This window comes from Oryctolagus cuniculus, chromosome 1 (genome assembly GCF_964237555.1).
Source record: "Oryctolagus cuniculus chromosome 1, mOryCun1.1, whole genome shotgun sequence".
NCBI lineage: Eukaryota > Metazoa > Chordata > Mammalia > Lagomorpha > Leporidae > Oryctolagus > Oryctolagus cuniculus.
The window spans coordinates 111,610,042-111,624,415 of record NC_091432.1 but is presented as its reverse complement, the minus strand read 5'-3'; the positions used below and the strand labels follow the sequence as shown (position 1 = coordinate 111,624,415).

Here is a 14,374-nt window from a genome sequence, read left to right as displayed (position 1 = left end):
GATGTTTATTGGACTCTTGACTCACACATAGGTGTCTGCTTGCTGATAGAGGACGCTGTAATGGGATCCTAGATTAAAAATTAATGATACAGGCTTTTTTTTTTTTAAGTAATCTCTGTCTAACAGTATTACTTCTCCCTGATGTTGTCCCTCCTCTTGTTTTTTTCGGCATTTAAACACACACATCATACACAGGTGCTGTTGACTGCACAGCTTTTGAGTTGAATGTTACTTATGGCCTTTTGCGGGGTTGCAGTCTTAATTCATCAGGGGCAGTGGTAGAGTCAATAAAATGAGGTTTCCTATTCAGCGTAATGTCCTGGAGCCTTCCTGCACCTGAGGCAGTGGTAAGAGTAAGTGATCCAAGGATGAGATAACTTAGGAATCAGTTTCCTCAGAAAAGCCTCCTTTGGATCTCTCTCTCTCTCTTTTTTTTTTTTTTTAAACTTTGAGAAACTACTGAGTATCAACAAATTGGAAGGCAAATCACTCTCCCTGATGAATAATATGTAGAATGAAAAAGTTTAATAGTGAATCCCTGATCTAATGATACTTGCCTCTCTGAAACTAACTTCAGTGACAGGAAGAGCACTAAAACCATGCCACTGTCCTGACTGGCTGCTGATCCCTCCGCGGCATCCAGGCCAACTAGCAAAAGAATTAGGTCCTACTTAGCATTCTGTTTCACGTAGGAGGCTGTGGCTCCTCCTCTGGATTCGTTCATTCCATGTAAGAGGATGTAGGGAACACGCCTCTGGACAGGAGGTCCTCTTAAAAAAGATGTTTCATTTACTCAGTAGCTTCAAGCCCCACATCTCAACTCATGCATCTGACCGAGGAAACTTTGTCCTCCAGTTAATTTAAAGTTGTTCATAGTGGGTAGGATCTAAGATTTCCAGGGTGGATATAGAATAGCCTTTAATAAAGTTCACATTTGACAGGAGTCAAGTAGGAAACTAGATGCAGTGACTACCTAGTTAACAAAACTTTTTAATTTTAAAATATGTTATTTGAAAGAGTTAGAGAGAGAGCCAGGGAGCTGGATGGAAGGCAGAGCAGCCAGGTCTTGAACCCTGTGTTCATGGGATACCAGCATCAAAGGCAGCAGCTTTACCCACTGCACCACTACACCAGCCCCCACAGAGCTGTTTTTTCCTAAGGTGGACAAGTGCGATAGAACTGGCGGTCCTTGGGTCTCAGTGAGAGGGAACTAGGGCTTGTTTTGTAGGCCTTAGAGGAATCGAAGCAGAAGTTCTGATTTGATTCCCTTTTACTGTCTTACTGCAACCATTCTCCCCATCCCCATTCCTGCTTCTTGACGCCTCTGGTAAGTTTATTTGTGACTCAGTTTCTCTGGGGGCGCCGGATTCTGTCCCGGTTGCTCCTCTTCCAGGCCAGCTCTCTGCTGTGGCCCGGGAAGGCAGTGGAGGATGGCCCAAGTGCTTGGGCCCTGCACCCGCATAGGAGACCAGGAGAAGCGCCTGGTTCCTGGCTTCAGATCGGCGCAGCACGCCGGCCATACCACCCACTTGGTGGGTGAACCAACAGAAAAAGGAAGACCTCTCTCTCTCTCTCTCTCTCTCTCTCTCTCTGTCTAACTCTGCCTGTCAAAAATTTTCTCTGAGAGCCGGCATGAAATTCTTATATAAAGACCCAGAGGTAGTGTGTTGTGATTACCAGGGCAAACAGCATCTCTTCAGGTGGCAGTCTGACATCTTACCCTGGAGAGTTAATGACTGGTAAGAAGCCAAGTCTATTTTTTTTTTTAATTGACAGAGTGGACAGTGAGAGAGAGAGACAGAGAGAAAGGTCTCCTTTGCCATTGGTTCACCCTCCAATGGCCGCCACGGCCGGCGCACCGCGCTGATCCAAAGCCAGGAGCCAGGTGCTTCTCCTGGTCTCCCATGGGGTGCAGGGCCCAAGCACTTGGGCCATCCTCCACTGAACTCCCTGGCCATAGCAGAGAGCTGGCCTGGAAGAGGGGCAACCGGGACAGAATCCGGCACCCCGACCGGGACTAGAACCCGGTGTGCCAGCACCACAGGCAGAGGATTAGCCTGTTGAGCCGCGGCGCCAGCCTAGAAGCCAAGTCTTGAGGAAAATTGGATGTCCTGACAAATAGGAAGTCGAGCTACCAGAGTTTTCAGAGGCTTGAGTCTCTCCTCATCCCCACTATAAAGGAAGTTTTCTGCCTACAGTTCCTAGGTCAGTGACCACATGGTTTAGTCTAATTCTGGAAGCCTCTCCTGGGTGTACTTTGTGATAAGGTGGATTATCAAATCAGGAGAGGGGCTGCCACAGCGGGCTAGCTGCTATTTATGATGCTGGTGTCCCAAATTGGAGGACCGGTTGGTTCACGTCCCGGCTGCTCCGCTTCTCATCCACTCCCTACTGTTGGCAGCTGGGAAGGCAGCAGTGATGCCTGAGTGCTTGGGCCCCTACCACCCATGTGGGAGACCCAGATGGAGTTCCAGGATCCTGGCTTTGGCCTGGATCAACCCTGGCTGTTGTGGACATTTGGGGAGTGAACCAGCAGATAGAAGATCTCTGTCCCTCTCTGCCAGTCTGCCTTTAAAACAAAATGAATCTTTAAAAGAAGAAGAAAAAAAAAAAGGCATTACAAACTCAAGGCAATAAGAGAAATGGAAATAAGTCTTGTTTCCCATTCTGCTCGAATAAACGCATGTTCTTTCCAGCTCGTGAGACGGTGCTGAGCCAATGTAGGTGGACAAGACCAGTCTGCCCAGATTTCTCACTCAGTTTGGGTACGTGCTAGCTTTGGGTGGAAGTGTGGATTGTGCAATTGCGAAGGCCAGCTGAGTAGAGAACGTCTCTGCTCACTTGCAGCTAGGGAAGGAAAGTTTGAACTCTCCCAAATTGGAAGCAGTGGGGAATTACTTGGCGTCATTGCTGCCACCACACCTACACTAACGATGCCTCAGTTTAAGATCCAAAGTCAGAAAGGGAGAGCTTTGGAGGAGGGTGTGTATCTAGGGGGGTTGCTGGCTGAGTGATCAGTAATCACCTCTCTGGAGTACAACTTGAGGGATGAGTGGGAAGTGCGCCAAAGCCAGGAGTGTGGAAATCCACTCCTGAGATTCAGAGCCAAGTGCAGAAGGCCTCCAAAAAAATCCACCCTTCCACACCCAGCCTCTGCCCTCTCCCCCTGCTTCCATTCCGGAAAGTCTGAAGCATGCCTGGAAAGCTGTTTGCTGCTCTCTTCTCTCCTCCTCCCCCTTTCCTGAGCTCCCAGCTGCTCGACCTCTTGCGTAACTGCGAGAGCACTGCGTTTTTGATGGGCTCCAGATGTGGAGTGGGGTGAGGGTGGAGGGTGGGGGCGGTAGGTCTCCAGTCCCTTGAGTGCTGTAACTGTGGGAACAGGGAGGCTGGACACATTGCATTGAGCCTTGAGCTTTGGGGTCAGCTGGTCCCTGGGTTGGGAGGACAGAGAGAAAGGTTAGGTGTTATTTCAACCCCCTGCCTCAGTGGGCTTGATTATTCCTTCAAATGCCTCCTGACCAAGACAGCAAAAAGGAGCTGGGGGTGGTGAAGCAGAATTAGCAGTTTGAGGTGCCCCAGTCTAAGCTTCTCTCCTCACATGCTGCACCCTGGCATACAGGATACAACATTTTTTTTTTTTCTAAACACCAGAATAGCCTGAAAATTACTGTTGTGATCTTCTCATGGAGGTGCCCGGGTTAAGATACTTTCATGAGCCTCAAACTGCATGGAGAGGAAGAAAAGAGGCTTTGCCACCCAAATCCTTGGGTTTCCTGTGTACCCGCAGTGTTCCACCTCTCATTGCAGGTGGCTGCAGCAAAGGGTGCCCTGCCCCTCCCCCCTCTATTCACTGCATGGCTTCGGTCAACCCAGCCATGGGGGCCCACCTGTTAATGCCAGCCCTGTCAATGAGTGACCAGAGATCCCTGCAGTTCAGCCTCCTGCCGTTGCTGGGTTAGGGAGAGGGCACAAGCTAGAGCCACTGAGTCAGAACAGGACGTGTTCATCCCAAACGGGACGCAGTATTTTCTGCTGAGGCCAGATGCGGGGATTTTCTGCCCCTCCTGCAGTGAGGAAGTCTCCCAGGTCCCACCAGTGCAGGTTTGAAAGGCCCGGTCTCACTGATGCAGCCCCCTTGGGCCTCCCCAGTCAGCCTCCCGGGGCCAGAGCTGGCTTTGCAAGGTAAGGATTCACTGTCAGTGTTGGGTTTCCTGGCGGCGGCTGAGGTACAGGATGACTTCAGCTAGGCTCAGTGTCTAGGCTGAAGGATGCAGTGCCCCCTTTCCTGCCTTGCTAACCCCTCTCCCTGCTGTGGGATGGTGTGCGCAACGCCTGCCTCCCAGGTGCTGATAATAGCCCAGCAGGTGGGAGGGAGGTACTGGCTCCTTGGGGCAAAATGATGATTCTGTTCAGCTTCTCGAGTTCACAGCCTTCTTAGATCCTTAGGACAGTCTGTGACACTGATGTTGCAGGGACTCCAACCCCATTTGCAACTCTTCGTGGTGGGGTTTGGGACAGGTGAGGAGAAGGAAGGAATAGGGCAAGACCAGGGTGCCCTGTGCAGATGTTCCCGAGGCTATGTTGCCAGCGCGTTGGCAGGGGCTACCACTAGGAAGTTCCCTGGGAGCCATGGAGGGTTCAGGCATCTAAGGTTGAAAAGTAAATAAACAAAGGAAGGGGTGGGAGGGAACTGTCAAAAACAGCCGGGGAGAAGGGCCTTAAAGCCTTGGGTGGAGAGTGGTCCAGGAGTGTCCCAGCCCGGGGGCGGGGGGGGGGGCTGTTGGGGATGTGTGCGGGGCAGTGGAGAGCCCAGCTGTGGGGACGAACAAAGCGGGCGCTGTGCAGGCGGGGGGAGGTGCTGCTGTGGGAAAGGGTGGGTGGGGGGACCTTGGACTCCAGCCCCACAAGGGCGTCTTCTCTGGCTGGCCAGGCGGACGGGACGGGGGTGGAGGCGGGGACTGGGGGGGGGGGCGGGCCAGGCTCGCTCTCCTCCTACTCAGCGGGCTCCCAGGGAAAAGCAACAGTGTCCTCCTGAAACCCCAGGCCGCCGCGGCCAAGCCGGGCAAAGGGACCGGTGTCTGCCTCCACCCACCCACCCCAGGTAAGAGGGCCCCCTCCTATTGCCTCTTCGGGTCCTATTCACTGCACTGCCACGACCGGGCAAGGGGAAATCCCAGGGCCTGGCCAGAGGCCTCGGATCAGCGCTGGGCTGGGGGGCTCAGAAGAAATCCATGGGGGAGGAGGGCCACCGCAGGTGAGTGCGGGCGGGCGACGGGGGCTTGGTGCGGAGTCGGCCAGCCGCTTCCCTGGGAGCTGGTCGTTTTTGCCCTCTTGAGCTGCCGCCAGCATCGCCGCCAGAGGGGGCCCTCGCGCCCTCCCCCGGCAGGGCCACTGCCAGGGTCTCGGGTGTCGTGCGCGCGCGTGTCCTCGTCCTTCAGAGTCCCCACCCCTCCCCCCTCCGCCGACAGCAGGACCGGCGGGCCGGGGGCTCCCCTGCCGGCCGCCTAGATGGACAAGAAAGGGATGGGGGTCCGGCCTGGAGGCATGAGTGTCCGATAGGGACCCTCGGGGGGTGTCCAGGAGGTGGGAAGCACGTCTGGGGCCTGCCAGGCACTCCTCCAGGGTCCACGTCTTCAGGGCGCGGAGGCCGCAAGGGGCACGTTGGAAAAGTGAGTCGTAGGCTCTCCCCACGCCCGCGCGGTCTGCATTTGAATCCCCAGCGGAGTTCCCCAGCGCGGAGGCTCAGCCAAGTCATCGGGCTCCCCCGGGATGGGGAAGTGCGGGCGGGCGGGCGGCCGGGTGGGGCCGCCGGGTGCAGGGTTGCCGAGGAGCTCGCGACGCTTCCGGCGAGGCGGGCGCGAGCGGGGACTTGGCCCGGCGGCCGCGGCCGGCGGGGGACCAGGACGCCGGGGCGGGGCCGCATTCTGGGCCCGTTAGCTCAGCCGTCGCGGAGGCTCCCGTGGCTGACTCACCCCCAGCGGTCCCACAAACAAGCTCGCCACTGCGCCGGCCCCCCGCCCCCGACGCCGGCCGCTCCTGCCTCGGCGCGCCCCCCAGCGCCGGATCGCCGCGCGGTGCCCAAGCCGAGCCCGGGCGACCACCACCCGCCTCCTGCCCGGGGAACCCGTGCCCGCGCTCGCGCTCCCGAGTCTGACACGCAGCCGCCCGGCCGCAAGCGGGCGGTGTCTGAGGGGCCGCCCCCTCTGCCCGTGGAGCGAACAAGCGGCGCCTTCTCCCCGCGGACCCCGAAGAAAGGCCGCTTGTCCGGCCGTCAGGGGCGGGCGGGGCGGCCACGGCAGGCGGCCCAACACTGCGGCCTTGTCCCACCCGGGCGGCCCGCGGAGGGGCCGGCCGAGGGGGAGCAGGGGCCTCTAGCCGGCGGAAGGCGCACCCGGCCTGCCCGCTTCCGAGAGGTGCACCCTTTCGGCACCCCTAGACCCCACACAACGCCACAACCCCGACCGGACTCGCGCCTCTGCAGGGTCCCCGGCCCTCATGCTGCGGCGCGCGCCCGCCTCGCCTCGCTCGCCGCCTCTGGGGCTTCTGGTCGGCCCGTCGGCCCTCTCCCCTCAGCGGCGCCGCGGTCTTCCCCTAGCTGTCACCCCCTCCACCCGAGGACCCCTGCCCCCAGCCTCTGCTCCCAAACTTCCCTTTCCCCGTCCGCTTCCCCGCAAGGCCCCCTTTCCCCCACGGCCTTGAGTTCTCTCCGCCCCCTGGGCCCTCGGCGCCCCGCTCCGGCCCCCGCCCCGCTCGGACGTCCCGCCCGCTCGGCTCCCGGCCTCAGTTTCCTTCCCTTCCTGCCTCCTTCCTCGAGGGCGGATGTGCGCCGGGAAGGCGAAGGCGGCGGGCGGCCGAGAGGATCCCGGCTCGGCCCCGCAGGCCGCGGGTCGCAGCTATGCGACGCCCGGGGCGAGGCCGCGGCTGGCCCCCCAAGACGCAGGTGAGGGCCCGAGCGCCCCGCAGGGGCTCTGGGGGGCAGCTGAGCAGTGGGGCTGCGGGGGCTGGGGCCTTTCATCTTAGGCCCCATGGGGGAGCCCGGGCCTCTTTTAGTGCCAGGGCTTGTGGGCCCTTCCTGGACCTCCCTCCACCCTCACTCGGGCGCCGAGATCCCCGAGAGGCGCCCCGCTCGCCGGAGAGGGCTGGGGACTGCTGCCCGGTGTGGCGCAGGTGCGGGGGTGTTGTCGCTGGGCGTGGAGGCCGGGTACCCCAGGGTCACGGTCACAGCCCCGGCCTGGCCGCATTGGGGGGGGGGGGGCTCCGTGTCGCCCGTCCAGTCCGGACACAGAGACCTCTGCCACTCTGCTCCCGAGGTAGCTGGGGTGCTGCTGCCCGACTTCTTGCTGCAGAGCTGGGGCCTGTTTTTGGCAGCTGAGCTGGGTGAGGTTTCTCAAAAAGACCGTGGTGGCAGGCAGGGTGGGTAATTACAGACCCTGGAGGGGGCGGGAGGTTGGGGGGGGACTCCGGATGCCCACCGGTCAGTCAGCGCCCTCACTCCGCGCTCAGGCCAGGATTGGGGGTCCGAGGAGGGCGTGCCTCCAAGTGGCGGCTCTGAGCCGCGGCGATGGCCGCCTGCGTGCGGACACCGGCTGGTCAGGTGTTTCCACTTCGCCGGGATTAGGTTTCCTGGCTGGGGCCAGAGGCTCGCACCTCCCAATCTCTCCATCTTATCTTCTCCCCACACCTCTCTCCTTATCTCTCCTTCTCCTTTCACCTCCTCATTCCCTTCTCTGTTCTCCTCTAGCACTCTTGTTCCCCATCAACCTTATTCCTTTACAATCTTTATCTCCACTTGAAGTTCTTTGCCAAATAATTGAGCACGCCCACGGCTGCCTCTCACTCCGCTTTGACAGGTGAAGGAACTGAGGCCTGCACCTGTGAATTGCTTCGCTCAAGGTCATGCAGCTGGTCTTAACTGGCATTTTTTACAGTGTTTTGCACTTCGAGGGGTGTCACTGAATACAAGACCTGAATCTTCAGACAGCCTTTAAAAAAAAAAGTAGCTTTATTGAGGTATAATTTATATACCATAAAATTTAATTTTAAATCCAATTTAAAGTTGGCACTGTGGCTCACTAGGCAAGCACCCCGGGTTCTAGTCCCAGCTGGGGCTCCGGGTTCTGTCCCGGTTGCTCCTCTTCCAGTCTATCTCTCTGCTGTGGCCCAGGAGTGCAGTGGAGGATGGGCCCTGCACCCGCATGGGAGACCAAGAAGAAGCATCTGGCTCCTGGCTTTGGATTGGTGTAGCTCCGGCCGTAGCAGCCATTTGGGGGGGGGTGTGAACCAACGGAAGGAAGACCTTTCTCTCTGTCTCTCTCTCTCTCTCTAACTCTGCCTGTCAAAAAAAAAATACAATTTAAGTGTGCAGTTCAATGATTCTTACATTATTTATAGGGCTAAGCAACTCTCTTTACAATCTAATTTTTAAAATGTCTTAACTGTTTCACTTAGTTTCATTTCATCTGGAAGGCAGAGAGAGAGATCTTCCTTCTCCTGGTTCACTCCCTAAGTGCCCACTGCAGCCAGAGCTAGGCCAGGTGGAAGCCATGAGTCTGGAACTCAATGCAGATTTCCCCATGTGGGTGGCAGAGATACTTGGGCCATGATCTGCTACCCCTAGGGTGTGCTGTAGCAAGCAGCTGAACCGGGAGCAGAGCCAGGGCCTCTAACTGTAGAACATTTTTGTCACCCCCACCCCCCCCCAAAAAAAAGAATCTTGTGCTCGGTTAGTCACTCCCCATCCCACCCCCAGCCCCAAGCAAGCACTGGTCAATCTTTTTTCTCTCTCCAAGTTTTATGGAAGAATGTCTTGATAATCAGAGGTTAAATGCTAGTGAATAAATAAAGTCAGGATAGAATTTCAGGTTATTGCGTCCCAGCTCACTCTTTCTGTGAAAGTATGATGCCTTTCCCTCTCCATTATTTTGTTTTTATCACCCCTCCTTTTGCATAAATTTCCCATTCCCAACCCACTGTCCATCTCTCCTCCCTCGGAAAGTGAGTCTAAGGAAGCCGTACAGCGATCTCCATCCCTGGAAATTCTTCCCCATGGCCAGATCTCCTGGGGAGGAGCTAGGCCAACTTGGGACTTGGTGTTAAGTGAATGGCTTTTGCCTTCCCTTTTCCTAGGCGGCCTTTGGGTGGGCCCCAGGCCTATTCCGGACTCTCTTCCGCTAGCTTGGGTGGAAATGGTGACAGAGGTGATGTAGTCCAAGCAGGAAGGGTGGAAGCCGGGAGGGTAAATTTAGCAACTCCATGACCGAGGCCTTAAGGACCCACTGCCAGAGTTAGACACTCCTTGGAATGCTGGCTGTGCCCCCACTTCCTCTCCAGGTCACCTCGTAGGCTGCTGGAAGAGCAAGAGGAGGGAAACCCCGCTGTCCTGAGTCTACCTCCCTCACCCTCACCACTCTCTTCTCGGCTTTCCCCAGCAACACTTCAGTAGCAAGCTGGCCAAGGGATGGGCACATGGGTGCACATTAGCACACAGAGGTCATTCCTCAGTTCCTCAGGTGCCGGAAACGTGAGCCGGGGAGAGACAAGGTGCATGGCTGGGATTCGAGTTCTGGCTCTGAAGCCTGCCTTCTCCTGCTTCTAAGAGCACTGAGCCAGCTCAGAACCCAGAGAGGTTTCTAGCTGGCTGTGTAGGGGTGGGGGTGCTTTCTAGGGAAGAAAGGGTGCAGGAGTGGAGATATACAGAGATGGCAGACTGTGTCTCCTCTGTCTCCTGTGAGGAGACGCCCTGATGACACCCCTGGGGAAAAAAAGAAAAGAAGGAAAGGTTGACGGAGAGTCCCTGTTGCATTCTGCCACTCCCCTGGGGGGCCTCTGGCTCCCAGGGTTCTTAGAGGGGCTTCCCTGGACTCTGCTTTTCCCACTAAGGTAGATTTCCCCTCCCCTACTTAAGGCTCCATGTGGCTGAGGTCCTTTGGCTGCCAGGGCTTGGGTTCTGGGTAGCCTAAGAAAGCACAGAGGTGCAGATTAGGCCTGAGGGTGTTGATTGGACCTATGGTGACAAGGACCAGGACTGGTATGGTGTGGTATCCATGCCGTGGCTGTGGGTGAGGCATCTTCTGTGCCCTGGACCCCAAGCTCCTTGACTGCCTCCAGTTTTCCTTCAGCATGAGCTTACTGGCAATGATGATGCCCAGCCCTGAGGACAGTGCTGCAGAACCCACTTCTTTCTAATTTGGGAGACAGACAGATATAGTTCCTCTTGGTTCATTCCTCAAATGCCCCCAGTAGCCTTGACTGGATCTGGCTCAAACCAGGAGTCAGGAACTCAATCCGGCTCCCCCACGTGGGTGGCAGGGACCCAGGTACTTGAGCCCTTGCATCTTAGAGTCTGCATTCACGAGAGGCTGGACTCAGGAGCTGGACCCAGAGCCAGGGATCAAACTTACACGCTCAGATGTGGGATCCTGGTGTCTTAATCAGCATCCTTACTGTTGGGCCAAACACCCCAAGAACATACTTCTTTTCCTCTTTTGCCCTGGCCTCCCAACTCCCCCTGCTCTGCTGTGTCCCTAGGAGCTCTGGAGCCCCAGGACCATGGATGCTCTCAACAGGAGCCAGGGAGGTCCTGGATGCAAGACCCAGGCCATGGTGCAGGTGAGTAGGGTCGGGGCTGCAGGACGAGCATGGGTTCGGCTCTTCTACCTACTTACGTCTCAGCCCGACGAGGAGGGCAGCAGTTCTGGCTTTTGTGGCCTTCCCCAGGTGCCAAGCCTATTAACAGCTCACTCTATCTGAATCAGGTTAATTGGTCCACTCAGAAACTCCTCTTTGAAAGTCGGAAAACAGTTTGTGTCCCTGAGTTGTATCACTGTCTTGCCCCCTGCCTGTGCCCTCCCTGGTAGTGTGGCCAGGGCAAGCAATGGCCGGCCGAGGAGATGGAGAGCCAGGGAGCTCCACTGGAACCTCCTCTAAGACCCTGCCTCTACCCCTTTCTCCCTGTTTCTGTTTTAGTAGACAAAAGGGGCAGCTGAGCCAAGACTTGAGATAAATCCAGTGGGACGAGTTAGTGGCCTAGATTCAGATCTAATTAGAATTTCGGGGACTGATGCTCTGTATGAGGTTTGTGCTAAGCCTTTCGGCACCCTCAGAGCCTTGTGGAGAGAGTGCTGGTGTGACCAGGACTAGGGTGGTCTCTGATGGTGCTCATCCCCCGCCCCCACTCCCTGCAGAAGGGACCTTTGGACCTGATCGAGACAGGCAAAGGGCTGAAGGTGCAAACGGACAAACCCCATCTGGTGAGCCTGGGCAGTGGGCGACTCAGCACGGCTGTTACCCTCCTGCCGCTGGAGGAAGGTGAGTGTGGGCAAGGGCGTCCCGCCTGCCGCCTGCCACCCCCTCCCCACCACAGGCATTCCTGCCTGGGAGACCAGACCCCTGCATGTAGTGTGCCCTGCTGCTGTCTGCCGGCCATCCTAGTCCTCCCTCCCTCCCAGCTTGCCCCCCTAGTCTCAGCCTCCCTGGACAGCCTGCCTTCTGTGGTAGCTGGGATTAAAGATCAGTTTAGAAATGAGGAGGATAGCACTGCTGAAACAGGAGAGCACGTGCTGTTGGCAACCAGTCTGGCCAACAAGAAGGAGGCCCCACCCAGGGCATGGGGGCCTGGACGGCGGAGAATAGAGAGACAGGAGTGGGGGGGCAAGATCTCCCATGATAAGACCCTGGCATGGCCCCCTTTGCACTCAGCTTCTGCTCTCCCTCCAGCCTCTCCTGGCTGCACTTGTTGCCAGGGTGATAGTGCATTCCCCACATTCTCCAAATACCAGTCCCAGGGGCTCTGCCAGGGGGAGGGAAGGAGGCAGGGGAGGGGGTGCAGGTGGCAGAAGGAAGGAGAGAAGGAGACTGGAGATTTAGAAGAAGAGGGGGAAGAGTAGGAGGCAAGGGAAACGGGACAAAGACACAGGGAGGGGCAGTTGGGGGGACCAAGGGAAGGTCTGCAGAGTCAGGCACCTTCTCTCCCTCACAGCAGAGCTTTCTCTGCCGTCTCCCCAGACCCCGGGGCCAAAGAGGGGCAGCAGTGGTGGGCAGAGAGGAGGTAGAAATGCATCTCTCCCACCTCCGTGGTCCCCTTTGCCTTGCTCCTGCTCAGCCTGACAGCCCCTCTGACTCAGTTTGCCTCTTGTCTCCAGGGAGGACGGTGATTGGCTCTGCAGCCAGGGACATCTCGCTGCAGGGCCCGGGCCTGGCTCCAGAACACTGCTACATTGAGAATCTTCAGGGCACCCTCACCCTCTACCCTTGCGGCAATGCCTGTAGTATTGATGGGCTCCCTGTCCGGCAGCCCACCCGGCTCACTCAGGGTAAGGTCTGGTGCCCCCAAACCGACGGGGGTCTCCATTTAAAAGCTTGTACATGTTAGGCGCAAGGGAAGCCTTCTGTGATGTTCACCATGGTAACCGCGGGAGTGGTTTCAGGGGGCAGGATGCACAGGTGCGCCTGGATGTGCCTTAACAACATCCCGAACCCCTCCAGCACCCAGACGAGTCTTTAACCCGCTGTCTCTCTGGTCACCCACACCTGCCTCTCCACACCATCGGGAGAGAAGAGGTTCCAGTGCCTGCTGTCAGAGGGCCCGGGCTCTGCTGTGGTGGTGTTGGGGGTGAGCAATGGCAGTGAGAGAGTATCAGTGTCTTTGTTTCATAATGCCTAGAGGGAGGCTTTTTAAAAAAGTATTTATTAACATATATTTATTCAAAAGGCAGAGAGACAGACAAAGGTCTTCCATTGACTGGTTCACTTACCAAATGCTTGCAACAGCTGGGGATAGCAGGGACCCGAGTCCCCAAGCCTTCACCTGCTACCTCCCACAGCACACATCAGCAGGAAGGCGGACTAGGGAAGGAGGCCAGGACTCACCTTAACCACTGGGCCAAACACCTGTCCCATTCCTTTTTCCTTTTTAAAGTTTTATTTACAGAGTGAGTTGTTTGAGAAGCTGTAGAGGACAAAACTTGCTCTGGGAATGGGCCAAGGGCAAAATCTGATGGCAGAATCTGAGGATATGGCCACTCCTGGTACAAGGCTGTTGGTAGCAGCTTTGGGGTCATGAATACAGTTACAGCTTAGTTTCCCAAAGCAATGGGCCTTTTTGTTAGAGAAGCTGGCTCTAAAAAACAGGCCCTGAGTACTATGGTTACAGACAGGTAAAAGGTCAGCCCACACAGCACTTTTAAATATACATATATATGTATGTGTGTTTGAAACGGAGTGACGGAAACACAGCTGGGGGAGAGAGCAAGATCTTCGGGCTACTGGTTAATTTCCCAACTGCCTGCAACAACCAGGACTAGACCAGGCCAAAGTCAGGAGCCAGGAACTTCATCCAGATCTCCCTTCCCAGGCACATTCGCAGGGAGCTGGACTGGAAGCGGAACAGCCAGGATATGGGATGCTGGTATTGCAAGTGGAAGTTTAACCCACTGGGCCACGGCATTGGTTCCCCAAGTAGCACTTTGACAGCCTAGGTGTGGTCACTGTGGAAACGGGGTCTGAGAGCAATCCCTACTGTGAATCATCCAAGCAGGGGATTGAGAAAAGTGGATTTGGGTGGCGATGAGAGGGGAGGGTGCCCTGAGGATGGGTGTTTCAGGCTAAGTCTGGCTCTGAGCAGGAGGGCTGGCATTGTTTTCTGAGAACTCTTACCGGCTGGAAGCCCCTTTCCAGGAGAGCACCCTCTTGCTCCAGGGTCTCCCACCCTCCTTCTGTGCACACCCCTTGGGGGGGTCTTTAAATGCTACTCCCTTCACAGCAGACTCAGGAAACCCTTGGGTCATCACGAGACCTGAATTTGCCCTACTCCTTCGCTCCTGCCCTTGGGTGAGCACAGGGTATGGACATCTGACTGCAAGGAGGCAGCTGTGTCAGTGACGGCAGGCAGGCCCTTGCTTCCTCCGGGGTTTTGGGTCTCTGAGTCTGGAGGAGAGCAAGGGGCCCCAGAGACTGGGGCTTTGGCTATGAAGCCATCTGGTTCCTGAGAGTCCTGTTTGGTTTCAGAGAGGGCATTGTCACGGAGACTTAAGTGCACAGAGGTGAGGCCACAGAGCAAAGCTGAAAGGCAGCCCGGTGTTCCCCCAAAGAACTGTCTTGCCCAGTGTGTTGGGAGCAGGGCGGGGGAGGGTAGGAACCAGGCCCTGCATGTCTCTCGTCCAGTCTTCATAGGGCATGGTTCAGTTCCCTGGGAAGAGGGAGGGCCTGGGGCCACAATGAAACTTTCAAGCATTTCCTGTGGCCCTAGTGACCAACCCCCCCCCTTGCCCAGCAAGATGCCCACCCTGCCAAGTATGTGCCCTCCCACTCTCTCTGACCCTAACCCCCTCCCCGACCCACCCCCCCACCCCCACCCCATAGCCTTCTTGTCTGGGCC

The 14,374-nt window shown here is 56.9% G+C and overlaps 1 protein-coding gene across 36 annotated transcripts in view; it reads left to right on the top strand.

Moving 5' to 3' along the window:
• Positions 1-4,964: 4,964 nt before the first annotated feature.
• Positions 4,965-14,374, top strand: part of PHLDB1 (pleckstrin homology like domain family B member 1) — a 46,225-nt gene continuing 36,815 nt past the window's right edge. For 10 of the 36 annotated variants that reach the window (XM_051837678.2, XM_051837677.2, XM_051837679.2 and 7 more), the window contains exons 1-4: positions 6,815-6,940; positions 10,528-10,608; positions 11,184-11,307; positions 12,141-12,311. In XM_051837678.2, coding sequence (XP_051693638.2) covers positions 6,896-6,940; positions 10,528-10,608; positions 11,184-11,307; positions 12,141-12,311 — 421 coding nt within the window. In that variant the 5' untranslated portion in view covers positions 6,815-6,895. Of the gene's footprint in view, positions 5,102-6,814; positions 6,941-10,527; positions 10,609-11,183; positions 11,308-12,140; positions 12,312-14,374 lie in introns of those variants that run through there. The other 26 variants (XM_051837659.2, XM_051837660.2, XM_051837654.2 and 23 more) reach the window with 8 other exon arrangements.